General features: G+C 45.3%; 1 protein-coding gene across 4 annotated transcripts in view; it reads right to left on the reverse strand.

Annotated features, from left to right (window-relative positions):
• ntsr1 (neurotensin receptor 1 (high affinity)) overlaps window positions 1–19215 on the reverse strand; it is an 83726-nt gene that overhangs the window by 11749 nt on the left and 52762 nt on the right. For 2 of the 4 annotated variants that reach the window (XM_070544886.1, XM_070544885.1), the window contains one exon: window positions 139–223. In XM_070544886.1, the coding sequence (XP_070400987.1) occupies window positions 139–223 (85 nt within the window). The other 2 variants (XR_011516680.1, XR_011516679.1) reach the window with 2 other exon arrangements.

Below are 19215 nucleotides of genomic sequence, written 5' to 3' on the forward strand. Positions count from 1 at the left end.
AATCTGATCTCCTTTGCTTTGTTCCAAATGAATATATTAAATTCTTGTAAGGTCAGTGTATGTGCATTCCTACATTTATGTTATTAGCCGTGATAAAATGCTCCATGCACGAAGGATTGAAACAATATTGTCACTCACTCCGACCAGTCAGAGATGTAGCAAAACATGAGGCGGCGAGCGTGATAGGGCAGCAAGCAGACCACAAAGGCGATGACCACAACCCCTGAATACAGTACAGAAAGAGAAAACATGTCAGAAAGTAACTAATTATCTGAAAATATCACAAAAAACAGACACAAAAGGTGCATAATATACTACTGTTATCCAAGGATGATAACAGTGGGATTACAGAAAGCCTGTAAAAAGGCAAATACTCTTTACAGTGAATTTAAAAGACAAAGAACCAAGGAGACAGAAAGTAAATACAAGAAATATAAAAATAAGTTAATAAATATTTTAAGAGCAGCTAAGAGAGAATTTTATAATAAAAATGAGAAGATAATAGGAATAATATGAAAGGTATATGGAAAAATCTTGGAAAGTCTTTTGGCCAATCAAATCACTCGGTCAGAACTAACTGTTGTATAATCATTAGTGTTACACTGAGGTATTTGGTAATGCCTTTAAACCTGTCAAATTTTAATTTGTCTAAATTTGTCAACAAACAGTTGATTAAAACAGGGATCACTTCCCAATCCCTCAGTTTGCGGAAGGAGACTAGGGGTCTAAGCACACCTCTGTTGTCGCTTGGCTTCACGGGGCTGGAGGCTAGGAGGGAGATCCGGCCGTACAGTTGGGGTCTGGGGTGGTGGGTTTCTGTGTTCAGCATTGGGGGTGGGGGGGTTGGGGTCGGGGTGGGGGCTTACCCAGCAGAAAGGGTCGAAATCTGGGAACCAGTAATGGTTGTACCCCATGTGCAGCAGTGCCAGGACCAGAGTGAATAGGGTGTGTGTGGGGAGCATGAGTGGGTGTCCAGGGTGCATTTTTGTAAGTCTTTGGTTGAATGTGTATGTGTGAGCATGAGGGAGGGAGTGTGTGACTATGTTTGTGTATGACTGTATATGTCAGGTGGGGCCTTTGACTCCTCCCTTCTCCTGGGACATCTTTTGATAATACAAATTTCATCCCCCCTCTCCCTGCCACACCTGGTGTACGGTGACTTGGTCTGCCTGGGTCGTGGCTCCCGGGTCAGGGAGTTTAAGATTTTTGGCAGCTGCCTGACCAATCCCGGTGGCTGCCTGGTGGGGTCTGGGTCCCTGGATTCTGCTAGGTCCCTGGCGGGGGTGGTCGCCCCTGGGACCCCGGATCGCTGGGTCCCGGGCTCGGCCGGCTAGGGGGTGGGAGGCTGCGGGCGGGCCTGTGGGCTTGCCGCCGATATCTCCCGGGACTCTGCTGGCTGCTGGTTGTGCCCCCCCCCCCCCCCCCCGGGGGGGGGGGGGGGGGGCGATCCTTTGCACCTCTCGAGGGGGGCAGGGGTTGTTCTGGTCACAGTCTCCCTGGGGTTCCTGTGCTCTGGGGCAGCTCCTGGATCTCTGTGACCTGGAGCTCCCTCCATCTCCTGCACATCTTTAGGGGGCAGATCTGTGGCCCCTCACACTCTCTATTGGACGCTCCTATAGCGAAACCTTACATAAAAAAGCACGTGTACACACACAGGTGCTCACATGGTGCTCTCATAAGTATGGACTTGGGCACGTTCAACACATGTCTTAAGGCTGTGATTGGCACTAAATGCACTGTGATTTATTATCGTGTGATTGAAGTATCAGGCATTAGAGCAGCTATTTCTGGTAACTCTATTGACCCTGTTCCAGTTCCTCCATCACCACCCACCCTGAGCTCCCTCAATACTGTTTCATACTCTGAGCTGAGTAAGCTAGTTGCGAGGCAGAAGCCATCTGGCTCTCCACTTGACGTTCTGCCGCCTCGTCTCTGGAAGGCTGCCTTTCCGTGTCTTGGCCTTTCACTTGGTCAGATTATCAATGGGAGCCTCAGCACAGGTGTGGTCCCAGCTGCTTTGAAAGCAGCAGTTATTCGACCGACCCTGAAGAAACCTGGTGCTGATGTCTCTGTGATCGCAAATTACAGGCCTATCTCTACCCTGCCTTTACATCAAAACTGCTTGAGAAAGTCGTTTATCAGCAGCTGGTCTCACATTTAGCTGACTCTGATGTGTTTGAGGTTTTTCAATCAGGGTTCAGGTCTGGCCATAGCACAGAGTCAGCTCTACTGAGGGTCCTAAATGACATCTATCTATCACTAGATCAGGGTACATCTGTGGTGCTTCTGTTGTTAGATCTGACGGCAGCCTTCGACACAGTTGACCACGCGATTCTACTCGATCGCTTGGAACGATGGGTTGGGATCAAAGGGTCTGCTCTGGACTGGTTTAGATCGTAACTCCACAACAGGACATTCTGTCTTAAACCGTGTGATATTTTTTCATCTTGGGAGGGGCTCTGCTGGGGGGTGCCGCAGGGATTGATCCTTGGTCCTCTTTTGTTTGCCATTCTTCTGCTACCTCTGTGGTCAATCTTTCGTAAACATGGTCTATCATTCCATCTCTATGCTGACGATTGCCAGATTTACTCTCCATTGTGTCAGGAGAAAGGTCACTCTATCCAGTCCTTTGTGTCCTGTAATAATGAGGTGAAGTCTTGGCTAATGGCCAACTATCTACATCTGAATGAGGGAAAGACAGAGCTCATTGTTTTTCACCCCGACAGCAGGAATGTGGGTCGTTACGTTGATCTTGGCCCTCTTTCTCCCTACTCAAAACCAGTTGTTACCAGTTTGGGGGTGAAACTTGATGCTGGACTTAAAGAGCAAGTCACCCCCAAATCAACTTTTTTTTGCTGATAAACTAAATAAACGAGTGTCTAATCGTGCTGCAGACACGTGTCGTCAATAATTTGGCATTTCAGTGCATCTTAGTTAAAATTTAAATATTCTGCCGAAAACTGGCAGTGTTGTGCCATTGTCAGGTAAAAACTCTGCAATGTATTTGAATTTAAATCTGCCACCGCTATTGGCTAAGAGGTATGCTACGATGTAAACTGGTACATTATGATGTCACAATGCCGTTGTGAGCCTGTGTGTGTGTGTATTTGTTAGTGTCTCCGCCCTCTCGGTCTGCTAGGCAACAGCATTTGTTGCATTTTTCAAACATGAAGAGGGAGTGAAGTAAGTTTCTTGTAGGGGGTGACTTGCTCTTTAAATTTGATGCTCACATCAGTTCTGTGATCTGGTCCAGTTTCTTTCACCTGAGACGCCTTGCTAAAATCAAGCATATGCTGTCGAGAGCCCACCTGGAGCGGGTACTGCATGCCTTTGTAATTTCTAGGCTTGACTACTGCAACTCTCTATATGCAGGGTTGTGTCAGTCATCACTGCGTCGCCTACAGGTTGTGCAGAACAGCACAGCCAGGTTCCTGACTGGGACCATGAAACGGGACCACATCAGTCCGGTTCTGGCCTCCCTGCACTGGCTTCCGATTTGCTATCGTTCACACTTCAGACTCCTCGTCTTTGTGTACGATTTCTTCCAGGGTGGTGGTCCCCCCCTATCTAGCTACACTCCTGAACAGACACTCCCCATCACGTGCTCTGTGCTCCTCTGACCAAGGCCTTCTCGCTGTCCCTCGTTCTAGGTGTCGTACCCATGGGGACCGGGCTTTCTCAGTCCTAGCACCATCACTCTGGAACCAGTTGCCACCCTCAGTTAGGCTGTCCCCTTCTCTGCCAGTCTTTAAGAGTCACCTAAAAACCCACCTCCTCCGCTTGGTGTTTCCTGAACATGTTTGAGTTTGGCCCTCTTTTATGTTGAATTTATTTCAGTTTTCATTGGTTCACTCAATCCATTGTTTTACACATTTGTCCTGTACCAGAATGTTTCACCTATTTTGTAATTTGAATTGCTTTTATTTTTTATTTATTCAATATATTCACCTTCTACTGAACCATGTTCAGCACTTTGGGCTTCCTGACAGGGTTGCGGAAGGCGCTTTATAAATAAAGCTTTGATTGATTGATTGTTCAGTTAAACAATGTTGATTTTATATTTCTTCATCAAGTTGACGCAGTGATAGCTTGCTCCTGATGTATTGCTGCTGTGTCCCATTTTTTTTCTTCTCTCTTTCTGCAGGTCTAGAAGCAGACTCTTGTTCATTATGGTTTATTTTGGTTTTTCCGCATAAATGACATGCTTTGATAGTCTGTCAACAGTGAAGGATCATTACAATTGCCAGAACAAATAAGAGTTTCTCTTAAATAATGCAACACATGCATTTTCTCAATACAAAAAATTATTCGCTTAGATAAAAGTGCAAAAAGTCCTTGCTTACTCTTCAAATAAAATGTTTATTTTTCAAATATAATACTTGTTTACTTTTCAAATAAAGTAAATATTGCTTAGTCTTGTAATAAAGTGCATGCTTAGACTTCAACTTAAGTGCAAAATAAATGGCTACTAGCTAAGTCTTATAAAACTTAACAAACTGCACTTTTCACAAACATAACAGCAGCATGTCCTTACAAATCAGAATGCCAAAAAGGCACAGAACAACAGCTACATTTCATTCATTCATCCATCCGGCCATCCATCCATTCCCATCCGCTTATGCGGAGTCCGGTCGAGGGGTCAGTAGCCTGAGTCGAGAGACCCAGACTTCCCTCTCCCCAGCCACTTGGGCCAGTTACTCCAGGGGAATCTCAAGGCGTTCCCTGGCCAGGTGAGAGACATGGTCCCTCCAACATGTCCTGGGTCTACATTTCATTGATTTTTCCTTTATTAACTGGGGTCAGATCAGTGGGAGGTTTTCTTGACAAAAAGCAGCATCTCTGCTTTGTCACAGCTTAGTCCGTTTCTTTTCTCATCCAGCACATTTGCAGCAGCAGAAAAAAATAAACTCTCGCTATCAATGCTAGTGCAGGGGGTGGATAAGGATTTGCGTGCAAGCTGTGCCAGGTCTGGGAAACGATACTTGCTGCTGTTCCAGTACTCCAGTGGTGTCATGGTCTTCTCGCGGTTTTCAGGTGGGTTCTCTGGGCTCCTTGGTAGTGTAGACTCAGAGAGACATGTCTGCATCTAAAATTGAAATATTTTTAAGTTCAGTCAGTCAGTTTTTCAGTAAAATGTAAGTAAAAAAAAAGAGAATGTACCTCTAAAACAGTATCGCTCAGCCCTGCACGTTGAGTGCCATCATCATTTTCTTTTAAGGATTTCAGCATACATGTCAACATATCAAGGAGAGAAGTTGAACTTCCCATCAGCTTTGGTCGTCTGTACCTTTGGTTGTTCTGGACTGTGCTGGGACACAAAAACAAGGATTTTTATTTCACCGCTTATGCCAATTTATAACACAACCTGCAATTAAGCTCTATTTAGGTCCTCTAAAAATGTTTAATACACGCTTATTTATTTAAAAAGCAATTTGTGAAAAAAAACAACTTACATAGTGAATCACAAGTATCCAGGCTGGACTCCAACTGTTCCTGTAGCATTTCTTTCGCCTGTTGCTTGTTTGTAGTGAAGTACCAGTCTTTGTATCTGGTGTCCAAAATGGTTGCCAGTAGGTACAATGGTTCCGCTTCAATGTGACAAATGATAGATGATAAATGAGACGCACTTGCATAGCTCCTCTCAGAGTAAGGACTCTAAAGCGCTTTACACTACAGTGTATCATTCATCCATTCACACACACATTCACACACTGATGGTGATGAGCTACGATGTAGCCACAGCTGCCCTGGGGCGCACTGACAGAGGCGAGTTTGTTTGTTAACAGCTTCTAACAGTGAGCTCAGATGTTTTCTCACTGTGGTCTGTGGGAACAGTCTTTGTTTAAAGGCGTTTCAAAGCTTGAACTGCAGGAATAACATCAGCAGTTGTAGCAGTGGCTCTGCTTATGTCTCTCGTCAGCTGCTCACACGGATCTAGAATGGTAAGCATGTTCTCAATAAGGGTTCATTGCAATGGGCTCAGTGTTGCGGGAAGTTTATTGTCAACTCCATATGCTGCAAGTGCCTACATTTGCTGCAAAATGCTCCTGAGCATATAAAATGTGCAATTCTATCGAGTGGGCACATGTTGTTGAAGACCTGCCGGTGTTATTCCAAGTCTTGTGTGTAACTGCCAGAGCTGAAGTGGCTACTTGTAAGTGCTTGAAATGGTCAACACTTTTATGCCCTATAACAATACAGCCAGATACAGTCCTTTGACTTAGGACAGCTTTGTTTACTGTGAGCAGTAAAGTATGGGCCATGCAGCCCAGGCTGGCAACCCCACACAACTCCCTTGCCTTGATCATGTTTCATGCACGGTCGCGCAGCACAACACGCACAGTCTCCTTCCCTATATTCCAGCGCTGACACATGTTTTCAAAGGTCTTGTTGATTGCTTGGGCAGTGTGAGATCCAGGGAGTGAGTGGAGCGTGGCCCTGTGCATGTTGTATTCTTCATCTAGCCATTGAGCTGTCATACTTAGCATGCTCACCTGACTAACATCAGAAGTCCATATGTCCGTGGTAACGCTGATGTGTTTCGCATTTTTTTCAAGCAAGCTATGAATGTGTGTTGCAAGAACCTGGTACAGATCTGGTAGACACGTGTCTGAAAAGTAGCGACGGCTGGGTATTTCATAATGTGGCTCCAAAAAGTGAATTAGCTGCTGAAAGCTCAGGTCCTCTGCAAAAGAAAATGGCTGGTTGGCAAATTCTATTAGTTCCATGATTCTGTCGTTAATCCCCTTAGCTCGTGGGTCATTCTTATTGAACTTCTTACATTTATCAAATGCCTTGCCAATAGTTACCACTCTAGAGGCTTTCAGTTTGTTGTCAGGAACAGCGCTAGCCTTAGCACTGGTGGTAGCTTCATATTCCTTCCACATTGTCGCAGTGTCTGGTTTTTAAGTGACTTATAAGATTTGTTGTGTTGTAGCTTGCTCTTTACCCCCTCGAGGCTCTTTTGCTGAACAAGCGTTACAAACAGCAAGTGAATCATCTTTCTCGGACCCGCTATAGAAAACCCACACAGGTGAATTCACCGCCATGTTGATCCAGTGTGTTGACTTGCAGTCGCTGATCTGCTACATCACTTACATGCGACAGAATCTTGCAGGATGGGCGGGGGTGAGGAGGAGACGTAAAGACAGGATTGTTAGGTGGAAAACCAAAGTGCGAGTGCGCAGTTTGAGCTTTATATTATGGGTCCATTTTATCTGTGGATCTTTAATTATCTGAATTATTAGTAAGACGTCATAATTGTCTATTATCGGCCGATAATTATCTGTAACCGATAATATTGTGCATCCTTATCAGACACTAAAGCTTCAGACATGGAACGTCTAAGTTGCAGACCCTTGTAGCATCTTATGGCCAGTGAAATCTGAATTCAAAGGGAGCTACCACTTTGAGATTCCTGTAGCCACAATGTCCGGTGAACTCAACACTCTGGCTGCTTTCCCTCTGGACCACTCAAGAACTGCCGTCACACAAGGGTATCATGCACTCTGCACAATTGTGGGTTTGGTTAGGGTTAGCCTGTATGATTTTGGAAAATGCTGCAGGGAATATGTCTCTCACCTAGCCAGGGAAAGCCTTGGGATTCCCCTAGAGAAGCTGGCCCAAGTGGCTGAGAAGAGGGAATTCTGGGCCTGCCTGCTTAGACTGCTGCCCCAGATAAGTGGTTGATCATGGATGGCTGGATAGATGGAAATATGCTTTGCATGGAATATTTGATTCTACTGAACCATTTATCTTTTGTTTTAACTTGTTAAATACATACAACCTGCTGCACCACACACACACACACACACACACACACACACACACACACACACACACACACACACACACACACACACGGAGCCTTTCAGTGAGAGGATGTGAGTTCTGACCTGATTCTGGGACAAATCAACAAACTTATCTTCTAGCAAAATTAACTGCTTATGAGTCCTTCAAATTAACTTAAATATTGTGTCTGTTTATAGTTTTGAGGAAGAAACAGAGGAAGGATGTATGGAAAGAAAATTATATAAGAATTTCTAGACAGACTCAGGAAATGTGATTAATAATAATAATAATAATAATAATACATTTTATTTCAAAGCGCCTTTCAGGACACCCAAGGTCACTTTACAGAAAACACGTAATAAAATACAATAAAACAATAATAAAACCCAAACAAGAAAAAACAAAGAGAGAAACAGTTCGATAAAATCAGAGGTTGTAAGCAGATTTAAACATGTGCGTTTTGAGTTTTGATTGGAAAAGGGTAAAACTGTCGATGTTCCTGATGTCTGGGGGAAGTGAGTTCCAGAGTCGAGGAGCAGAGCGGCTGAAAGCTCTGCTCCCCATGGTAGCGAGACAGGCAGAAGGAACCGCAAGATGGATGGAAGAAGAAGATCTGAGTGAACGGGATGGGGTGTGAATACTTATAAGGTCTGAGATATATGGAGGAGAGAGTTTGTGGATAGCTTTGAAGGTATGGAGGAGAATTTTGAAGATGGACCTGAATTTAACTGGGAGCCAGTGAAGCTGCTGGAGAACCGGGGAGATGTGGTGAAAGGAAGGGGTTCTGGTGATAATACGGGCTGCTGAATTCTGGACCAGTTGCAGTTTATGAAGGAGTTTGTTGGGGAGACCATAAAGAAGTGAATTGCAATAGTCGATACGGGAGGTGACGAGGCTGTGGACGAGAATGGCGGCAGTGTGAGGGGTCAGTGAGGGACGGAGACGGGTAATGGAACGTAGATGGAAGTATGCTGACCGAATTAAGTTATTAATGTGAGCCTGAAAAGAAAGTGAGCTGTCGAGAATGACACCCAGACTCTTGACGTGAGGTGAGGGGGAGACTGTGGCGCTGTCAATAGTTAAAGAAAAGCTGTCAGATGTTGAGAGGGTGGAGTTAGTTCCAACTAGAAGAAGTTCAGTTTTATTGCCGTTGAGTTTGAGGAAATTAGAGGTGAACCATGATTTGATTTCAGAGAGGCAGAGTGTAAGGGAGGATGGTGGGAGAGTTGAGTTGGGCTTACTGGAAATGTAGAGCTGGGTGTCATCCGCAAAGCAGTGAAACTGGATATTGAATTTGCGGAAGATTTTGCCGATAGGGAGGAGATATACTATGAAGAGGAGGGGCCCCAGGACAGAGCCCTGGGGCACACCTGACTTGACTGGGGAGGGTTCTGAGGTAAAGGATTTTAACTGGATGAACTGAGTGCGGCAAGTAAGGTAAGATTGAAACCAGCTGAGGGGGGTGTGAGTGATGCCTAAGGAAGAGAGTCTATTGAGGAGGATGGGATGAGAAATGGTGTCAAAGGCCGCACTCAGATCGAGGAGAATAAGAATAGAGATTAAATCAGAATCAGCAGCAATGAGTAGGTCGTTAGTGATCTTGATGAGAGCTGTTTCTGTGCTGTGGTGGGGACGGAAGCCAGACTGAAACTGTTCATAAAGGTTATTGCGGGTGAGATGTGAATGGAGCTGAGATGCAACAGTTTTCTCTAGGACTTTGGAAATGAAGGGAAGATGGGAAATGGGACGCAGGTTATTGAAATCATTGGGATCTAAACCAGGTTTTTTTAGAATAGGACTGACTGAAGCGGATTTGAATAGGGATGGGACCGTACCAGAGGATAGTGAGGAAGGAATAATGGCCGTTATAAAAGGGAGCAGAGAGGAAAGGCAGGATTTAACTAAAACTGTTGGAATAGGGTCTAGTTGACAGGTGGAAGGTTTGGATTTGGTGATGTAATCTAATATTTCTGAGGGATGGGGAAGTTCAAAGGAGGAGAACGGAATGGTGGGTTCAAATAAATCAGGAGAGGGAGGGGAGGAATGAGGTAAAGAGAGATGGATTCTATTGACCTTCTCATTAAGAAACTGAAGGAGAGAGTTACAGGTTTCTGAAGAGTACAGATGGATGGGTAAGGAGTCGGGAGGCTGAAAAATGCTGTTCATGATGGAAAATAATGTCTTAGTGTTGCTGGAGTTGGACGAGATGAGACCGGAGTAATACTGAGATTTGGCATGGGAGATGGAGTCCTTGTAGGAGAAATCTGAGCAGAATATAAGTCTTTATGGATGGTGAGACCGGTTTTCTTGTAGAGTCTTTCAAGCCTCCGGTTGGTAGCTTTCAAGGAGCGTAGGGCAGGGGTGAACCATCGAGCAGACCGAGTAAAATGTACAGAGCGGGATTTGATGGGAGCAAATGAATTAAGGATAGAAACCAGACCGTTATTGTACTGAATGACAAGATCATCGGGAGTAGAGGACAAATTAGGGGTCAGGGTGGCAAAACTGGAGGACAGGGAGGCTAGATCAATGTCCTTAATATTACGAAAAGAAATGATACGTGGTGACTTGATGATGGAGAGACGGAGGGGAACAGAAAAGGAGATGAGGAAGTGGTCCGTGAAAGGGAGCGGGTCAGCTGTACAGTTGGAGGGGGTCAGGCCGGAGCAGCAGATTAAATCCAGGGTGTGACCTTTAATGTGAGTGGGAAAATTGGCATATTGATGAAAACTGAGGCTGTCCAAAGATGAGGAGAAGTCTTTGCTGAGGGGGAGGGCCATATTGTCCATATGAATATTAAAATCACCAAGTAAAATTACATTTGGGGAAAGGGAGGACAGATGGGATAAAAGAGCAGAGAGTTCATTTAAAAACTCAGAGCTGAACTTGGGGGGACGATAAACAGTGACAATTATTGTGGGGGTCGGGCCGGAGAGTTGACAGGCGAGGCATTCCAGAGTGGTGAGAGGAGGAAGGCTTACGGGAAGGACCTTCCAAGTCTCGCGATAGAGTATCGCGAGACCACCGCCGCGGCCCGACCCACGGGGTTTGGAGAGATAAACAAATCCGGGAGGAGTAGTCATTGAGTTGTGAGAAATCGCCGGGTTGTTGCCATGTTTCGTTCAGACAAAGAAAGTCTAGCTTATGGTCACTGATGGTATCTTGGAGGAGATGTCCTTTACCAGAGAGGGAGCGAATGTTGAGAAGACCAAAATTAGCAGTGATGAAGTCCCTGGCGACAGGAGCATTTGCCCGACTAGCCAGCCGGGCTAACACGCTGGAGTCGGCAGCTCGGCAGGTATTCCTGGGTAGCCGCCGGCTAGTCGTGGACCAGAAGGAGGGTATTCCTTTGGAGCCGTCGAGATGGAGGTTCCGCCGGGACCCCCGATGGATATACCGACGGCGAGGCTGTAAGGTGATGCCGGGGAAGAGGCACAGAGCTGGTGGTGGAGATCCGGAGTAGTGAAAGCGGAGGTTGAAGAGCTCCGCCGCCGAGTACTGGAGAAGGCCATCCACGGAAAGAAGAATGAGCGACAGGATGATCCAGGCCAGTGCGAGGCACACAGAAATCCTGCTGGACCACATTATGGAGTGGAGCAGGGAGGTGGTGATGTGCAACCAGAACGCAAGCTGAGCAGGTAGGTGAAAATGAGTTTTCACCGACACAGGGATGTGACTCGGGTAAAAAAAGAAGAAAAAAAACACAAAAAGTTTGTTTGCCAGCGAGCAGCGGCAGCGAGACGCGCCAGCGTTCACTCAACCGGACCGGATTATAGTGAGACTTGAAACAAAAGGGTGAGTAAGTTAATAGAGAACAACATCCATCCATCCATTAGAATGTTTCTTGAGAAAGGGGCTTACTCTGACTGTGAATAGAGAAATCCACTTTCTTTCAGTTGGGAACAATATCCTTTGATTTGTGAAAGCTGACTCATCCTGGCCTCTCATTTAGCCCGGTTAAGGCTGAAATTCACAACTAACAGAGTAAAGTTGAGACCCAGAGGACATTGATGTCCTTTCCAATGGCAAATGGCCTGTATTTGATATAGCGCCTTCTAGACTCCTGGAACCCCCCAAGGCGCTTTACAACACAATCAGTCATTCACCCATTCACACACACATCCATACGCTGGTGGTGATGAGCTACGATGTAGCCACAGCTGCCCTGGGGTGCACTGACAGAGGCGAGGCTGCCGACCACTGGCGCCACCGGTCCCTCAGACCACCACCAGCAGGCAAGGGGGGTTAAGTGTCTTGCCTAAGGACACAACGACAGCGACAGACTGAGCGAGGCTCGAACCTGCAACCTTCCAATTACGGGGCAAGCTCTTAACTCCTGTGCCACCGTCACCCAATGACTTACAACCAGTCCATGATACCCACCGCAGCTGGATTATTCAAAGGGTAATTGTGCCACCACAGCAGAATTCAAACTTTGCCACACTCTCATTGCTGCATGCCCCAGTTTTTAATATTTGTGGTTGTGTGCTGATGTTGGACTGCTCAGTTCAAATGGAGCTCCAGAGGAACAAAGTGTGAATGCCAGAATTCAGTTTTTGAAAGAATGAGAGAAGATGCAAGAAGATGAGACAAATGTGTGAAAGAGAAGCTTCAACAAAATTGGACAGAAATCAAGACAAGACCTGCAGGCAGACACGAAGGAAGCTAATGAAGGAAAGAAAAAACATTTAAAAAATCTAAATTAAATTCAGGTAATTTATATAGAACCAAATTAGAACAAGAGTTGTCTCAAGGCACTTCACAAAATAAACATCCAACTGAGTTCAGGTCATTAAGCTAATCAGTAAAAAGTTTCCTATATAAGGAACCCAGCAGGTTGTATCGAGTCACTGACTAGTGCCATGACAGCTGGGATTAGTTTCAGCATGCCTTCAGCACTTAAACAGGAAATGACAAACTAATGGATAACTGCTGAAAGGAGGCCATGACAGGAAAAATATGCATGCAGTCACTCAGAAGTCCTTGAATTAAAACAAAGATTGACCCTATTACACACACACACACACACACACACACACACACACACACACACACACACACACACACACACACACACACACACACAGTAGCAACAGAAATCTCACAAAGAAGGGAATCATTGGGTCAGATTAATGCATTTATCTGCTGTGTGTTGGAGAACATCACAATGTTTGTGGATTGGGATGGGGGCACAGTTTATGTATCAGTCTCACGGCTTGTGCAAAGAACTCATCTATGAACCTTGTCCTGCTACTAAACAGTGTTTTGTGAATCATGAAGGTGACCAAAAAGCAATGAATAATATTTAAAGCTGTCTGAAAGTGCTAAAGGAGTGTGGAGAAAACATCCCGCGATTTGTGTCCCATCATCTGGATGAGCTGCCTCCTAGCATTGCAGTCTGGATGCGTCAGCTCTGCTCAGCAGAATGGAGCAATTGCAAAGAGAGGTCTGTGCCTCGAAACACGCGGTCAAGGTTCAAGCGGACACTTGTGAGGACCTGCAATCTGTTGCTGCAGTCATGGGAGGTGGAGTCGTATGGAAGAATTAAAATGCCACAAAATGAGCACTTGAATTATCTATTTGAGAGCAGAATTTCATATCAAGAGACCAACTTTTTAACCCTCTCAGGCCCAAAATAAGTTCTGATAAAAGGACGCACACTGAAGTCCTTCGGGGTACTTCAGAGTTAAAAAATGCTCATGAAATACGTATGTGGAGTAACCAGGTAGGTAGGTTTTAACGTTGCAAACCTGCAATGCCTGCCTCCAGAGGGTTAATTTGAGAAGATTTTAATTTTTTGCTCTCAAAACGTGTAATGCTTGCACTCAAAATGTCTGCGCCCTTTCAAATATACGCTGTTCTCCTTCACATCTTTGTTTCTGCGCTCAGATTTAACCTTCTTACACTGGTATTGTCTTCTCACGTGAAAACTTTTTCTCTGCACGCATCAAAACTGCTCCCACAAGTCTGTTCCCTGCTCAGATTTTTTCTGCTCTCTCTCCAAACTTGGATGTATAATCTCCTAGCAACCACTCAGCCAATAGGAGAACTGTATGGAACTGGGCTGTGACAAACGTCTTGGGGTTCACTTGTTTTTAAAGTGGGTCATCCCATAGATATGAACATGTAGATGCCCAACTGGGCACTGGAACAGCGTCATCGCCATATTGGATGAGTCTCCTCCACTCCAAAGTCAATGCAGAGCAGTGACTGAAAAAAGAGATGCAGAGTGAGCAACTACGGCCGTTTCTGTCCATTTCTTAGTTGGTAAACACCTTCCTCAGTAGAAATGAATGAACTGGGGCAAATGGAGACCCATCTAAAATGGCGGCCAGCCACTACGGCAGCTCCAATAGACAGCGCCAGTCCACGAGTCGTCTACGTACATGTCTATGGGTTATCCTGTGTGGCTTCAACAGTTAGCTACATCTGCTCTTCAGCTTTCTGCTCCACGTTATGATCATGTGAACGTTGTCAGTGTCGTCGTGTTCAAGCTGATGAAAACTAATGAATTATTTAGGCCAGACAGACTTTTTACACACATACTGACTCGTTGGCTTGGCTAACCCTAACCCTACATGACAGCGATAGCCTGCTGACCTGAAGCAGCTTTTTATTTCTTTTATGTTGACTGTTTCAGAGTTTTGTTTTTATAAAAAAAACACTTTGTTAAATAAAAACAGATGATTTATGCCACACAATCTAAATGTAATATAAAATATGATCAGTTATTTATAAAAATCATTTTAAAATCTAGATGCACAAATGGCTCAAATTTCAGTTTTTCTGTTCAGTTGAATCAACATTATTTATTGTAACAATGAGATTTCTACATGGACCACAAAAAGAAAAACTACTTGTTCAAACTAACATGGTAGTACATACTACTTATCATGACTTAGTTCCTAGAGACAAAATCACACTCATCTGTTGTAAAGAGTAAATTAGGCAAAAAGCAGACCACTGTGCCACGTCAATTCCTGCAGTAAACATAGAGCTAGACAGGAAATCACAAAGTTTCAGTGTAAACGTCAGGCAGTTTTCAAAATAAAACAAATGCAGCAAAACTCAAGTCTACATGTGACCTCATGGCTTTTTTTTTACTATCAGTTTCTTTCAAGAAGTGATTTTTAGCATGGACGAGGCTTTAGCCTGGCAGTGGAGGGGCACAGCACACCCCTGCAGCCTGCACACCTGAATGGTTACGGCCGACTCGCCACATCAACAGGAAAATCTGAAAATGATCAGTCATGGTCAAAACATAGATGCGCCCCAGAAAATAAAAGAACTGCAAAGATGAATGTAAATGTAAAGTTTAGGGCAGCAGCAGCTCAGAAGGTTGAGCGGGTTGTTCAGTAATCAGAAGGTTGCAGGTTTGATCCCGGCTCTGACCAGAGAATGCTGCTGTTGTGTCCTTGGGCAAGACACTTAACTCACTTTGCCTGCTGCTGGTGGTCGGATGGAGCAGGGCTGCCTGTGCTCGGCAGTCTCACCTCTGTCAGCGCTCCCAGACCAGCTGTGGCTACATGGTAAAGTGCTTTGGAGTCCTCTGACTCTGAAAGGTGCTCTACAAGAGTGGGTTGTTCATAAGTAGATCATGGACCCAGAGATGTTCATGAATCTAGAAAATGTTCCTGCCGGTTGGTTCGCTGGAGTTCTTGACAATTAAAATTGCGCCCACATTTTCAAAGTTAAACACATTTCTTTTAACAACAGTAGTTTCTGCTTCAGCCCTCTCCCCCCTCCCCCTGCTTCAGCCCTCTCCCCCCTCCCCCTGCTTCAGCCCTCCCCCCCCCCTCCCCCTGCTTCAGCCCTCTCCCCCCTCCCCCTGCTTCAGCCCTCCCCCCCCCCCCCTGCTTCAGCCCTCTCCCCCCTCCCCCTGCTTCAGCCCTCTCCCCCCTCCCCCTGCGCAGCGGCCACAAACTCACTGATGCGCCTGCAGCCTCTCAGAGTTCCTGCCGCTCTAAACATTAAAATAATTATTTCATTTTCTGTTCCTCACTTCTGATTACCTTCAATGGTGTCTGTTTGTTGCAACAGCAGGTACAAAAACTAACTTGTTTTTATTTGACTATTTTTCTGTCCTGTCTGTTTATTATCTTCCTGCATCTCCTCTCAATCCTAAAGAGAAACTGCTACCTGGGTTCATATATATTCACCTCATGAGTTACCTTTGAACTGCAGTTCTAAAAGATCCACCGACCGCTAAAACAGCGGAGTGCTCGCTGCTTGGCGGCCGTATCAGTGATCAGTGCGTCACCGGAGGACAAGGTGATGCGCCCCGCTCCACAGCAGCGAAAAGCATCAGGTACAAAGAAAAGACAGAAAACATAAAAGGAAATGAGCCGACATGAACGATCACGTGTTAAATTAGTTTTTGAGGTGGCGACGCCTGATTTGATAATGTTACTGTGGCTGTGCTCAGGACGCAGATGTCTGGAGCGCGTCATCAGAGCTTTGCGTGCGCAAGCTGGTTAAGGTTAGGATGGGGGTGAGGGGAAGGTTTAATTGCAAGAGGGTAAAGGTCACAATTTGGTTAAATGTCCGTTTTACGGCGGGTGTCAGTACCGACGCTCTGGCACAGCGCGTTGCCTCCCGACGCGCAGGAGCTTGTCACCTGCTGACAGCAGGGTTAGCAGCTCCGCCTTCTCGGTCTGCCAGGCAACAGCATGTGTTGCATTTTTCAAACATGAAGTGGGAGTGGAGTTAGACTCTGGTGCAAGTCACCCCCAAATAAACTTTTTTTTGCTGATAAACTACATAAATGAGTGTCTAATCGTGCTGCAGACACATATAGTCAATAATTTGGCACTTCAGTGGATCTTAGTTAAAATTTAAATTTTCTGCCTAAAACTGGCAGAGTTGTGCCGTTGTCAGGTAAAAACTCTGCACTGTATTCTAATTTAAATCTGCCATCGCTATTGGCTAAGAGGTATGCCATGATGTAAACTGGTACATTATGATGTCACAATGCTGTCGTGAGCCTGTGTGTGTGTGTGTGTGTGTGTGTGTGTGTGTGTGTGTGTGTGTGTGTGTGTGTGTGTGTGTGTGTGTGTGTGTGTGTGTGTGTGTGTGTGTTAGCAGCTCCTCCTTCTTGGTCTGCCAGGCAACAGCTTTTGTTCTATTTTTCAAACATGAAGTGGGAGTGGAGTTCGACTCTGGTAGGGTGTGACTTGCTTTTTAAAGTTTCCTCTGTCAGAGCTGCATTAGAATCCAAACCAGTCATGGTGAAAAGGCTCGCTGAAACATAAATGTTGCATTTTGTTCATTACAGCGCGAGAAAAACATCGTGATGAAACACATTTTGATAGTAAGCAGTTGTGCACTTAGATGTGGAAACAATGTTCGTGGGGTAAACAACTCACAGCATTACACCGGATTTGCCATAAAGTTTAATGAGCTAACGATTAAAAATTAAGGTGGGAATGCTAAACAACATCTACACTAGGTCCAGAGCTAGCATAGATGACGAGTGATACGAGGGTAAATGTCAGATCTGGTGGTTTTATAAACGTGTAGCTATCATGAGAACAGGCTAATCCACCTAGCTATGTGCTCCTGTTGTAATATTAAATGTGAGGCGTTGTAAAAAAGTAGCATAACAAAACAGAATTGTATAAAATAAACTGCAGCTACTAGCCTTGAAACATAACTTACTTGGGTGTCTTGTTGGTTCAGGTCCATTTTGCTGGTCTAGGTGAACAAAACTCCCACACCAGATTGGAGCCGATGGGTTGCAGGCAGGCTGCCCACACAGAGAAATCCACAGATAGTAAAAACGAGCGCACCCCAAAGAGGTTTGTTCCAGCCAAGTTCTACATTTTCTTTCTATTGGCCGAGCGTTTGCTAGGAGATTAAACTTCCAAGTTTTGAGAGAGCAGGCTGTGCAGTGGCACAGTGGTTAGAGCTGTTGCCTTACAGCAAGAAGGTCCTGGGTTCGATTCCCGACCTGGGATCTTTCTGCATGGAGTTTGCATGTTCTCCCTATGCATGCATGGGTTCTCTCCGGCTACTCTGGATTCCTCCCACAGTCCAAAAACATGACTGTTAGGTTAATTGGTCTGTCTAAATTGTCCCTAGGTGTCCTCACAATTGTGTGTGCGCATGATTGTTTGTCCCGTGTGTCTCTGTGTTGCCCTGCGATGGACTGACTCTCTGTCCAGGGTGTACCCCGTCTGATAGGCACCAGACCCTACATGGACAAGCGGGTTCAGAAAATGGATGGATGGTTTCGAGAAAGAGCAGAAAAAATCTGTGAGAGCAGGGAACAGACTTGTGGGAGCAGAGAAAGTTTTCATGTGAGAAACAATACCAGTGCAAAAAGGTTAAAATCTGAGCGCAAAAACAAAGATTTGAAGGAGAACAGCATATTTTTTTAAGAGAGCTGACATTTTGAGTGCTCTCTTGGAGTGGATATGCGGTGATGGAATGTGATGTGTAGGTGGTGTGATGTAAGCTAGATGTTTATCAGAATCTTTGTATCTGAAAGAAATTGTGAATTCTGGATGTAAAAGAATGTTGTCTGCTATCAACTAGAGAGTTGATTGTTAATAAAACAACATCAGACGCAATCTGCTGTGTCTACAAACCCTGGCGGAGACCCCCAGCAGATCCGGACTGTCAGAATTCGGGTGGACTTCACTGCACCGGAAGCCAGTAGATTAACTTTGATACGACCCGTCCAGTTTTGAGATGTCTCCAGGTCACAACAGTAGCTGGAATGCTTGTCTGCTTCCAAAGTGAATGTGGCTCTTAGGGAGCAGTCTGGCTGTGTCTGTCATGACTCCCATCCTTCACCCTCCTCTGCCTCCTCATTTACTCTTCATTCAGCTCACCTGTCCCTTCACCAAGCTCCAGCCAAGCCGTTTCCCCTAGCAACCTCAGTCAGCATCACAATCAACTTCATTCATCTCACCTGTTCCTGTAATCAGCCTTCATCCACTTCACCTGCTTCTGACTCCTCAGCTCATCTCACACACCTGCTTCCCCTGCTATAAAAGAACCATCCACCTATCCAGTCTATGCCAGATTATTGAAAACTTTGGGCCATCCACCCTGCCTGATCTCTGCCTCTGGACCTCGTTTTTCTCCTGACCCCTGCCTTGTACTCTGCCATTTTTGACCTTCGCCTGTCTCCGACTGTCTCCAGCCTCGCCCATCTGGTAACTCCACCAAAAATAAAATACTTTTTTTATATACTTTAACTGTGTTTGGCATCATTACGGGTCTTCTGAGTTCAGCTCATGACAGTGTCAGCTTGCAGTGTGCAAACAGGTTGACTGTATGTCAAGAAGAAGATAAGATCTTTTCTACAGCGCCTCTCAAGATAAAAAACACGAGGCGCTTCACAAAAACAAAAAATGTAAAAATATAAAAAAGCATTTAGAAAATGCTTAAAAATATGTTTAAAATGAGCAAAAATAG

This window comes from Nothobranchius furzeri, chromosome 15, assembly GCF_043380555.1.
Source record: "Nothobranchius furzeri strain GRZ-AD chromosome 15, NfurGRZ-RIMD1, whole genome shotgun sequence".
Lineage (NCBI taxonomy): Eukaryota > Metazoa > Chordata > Actinopteri > Cyprinodontiformes > Nothobranchiidae > Nothobranchius > Nothobranchius furzeri.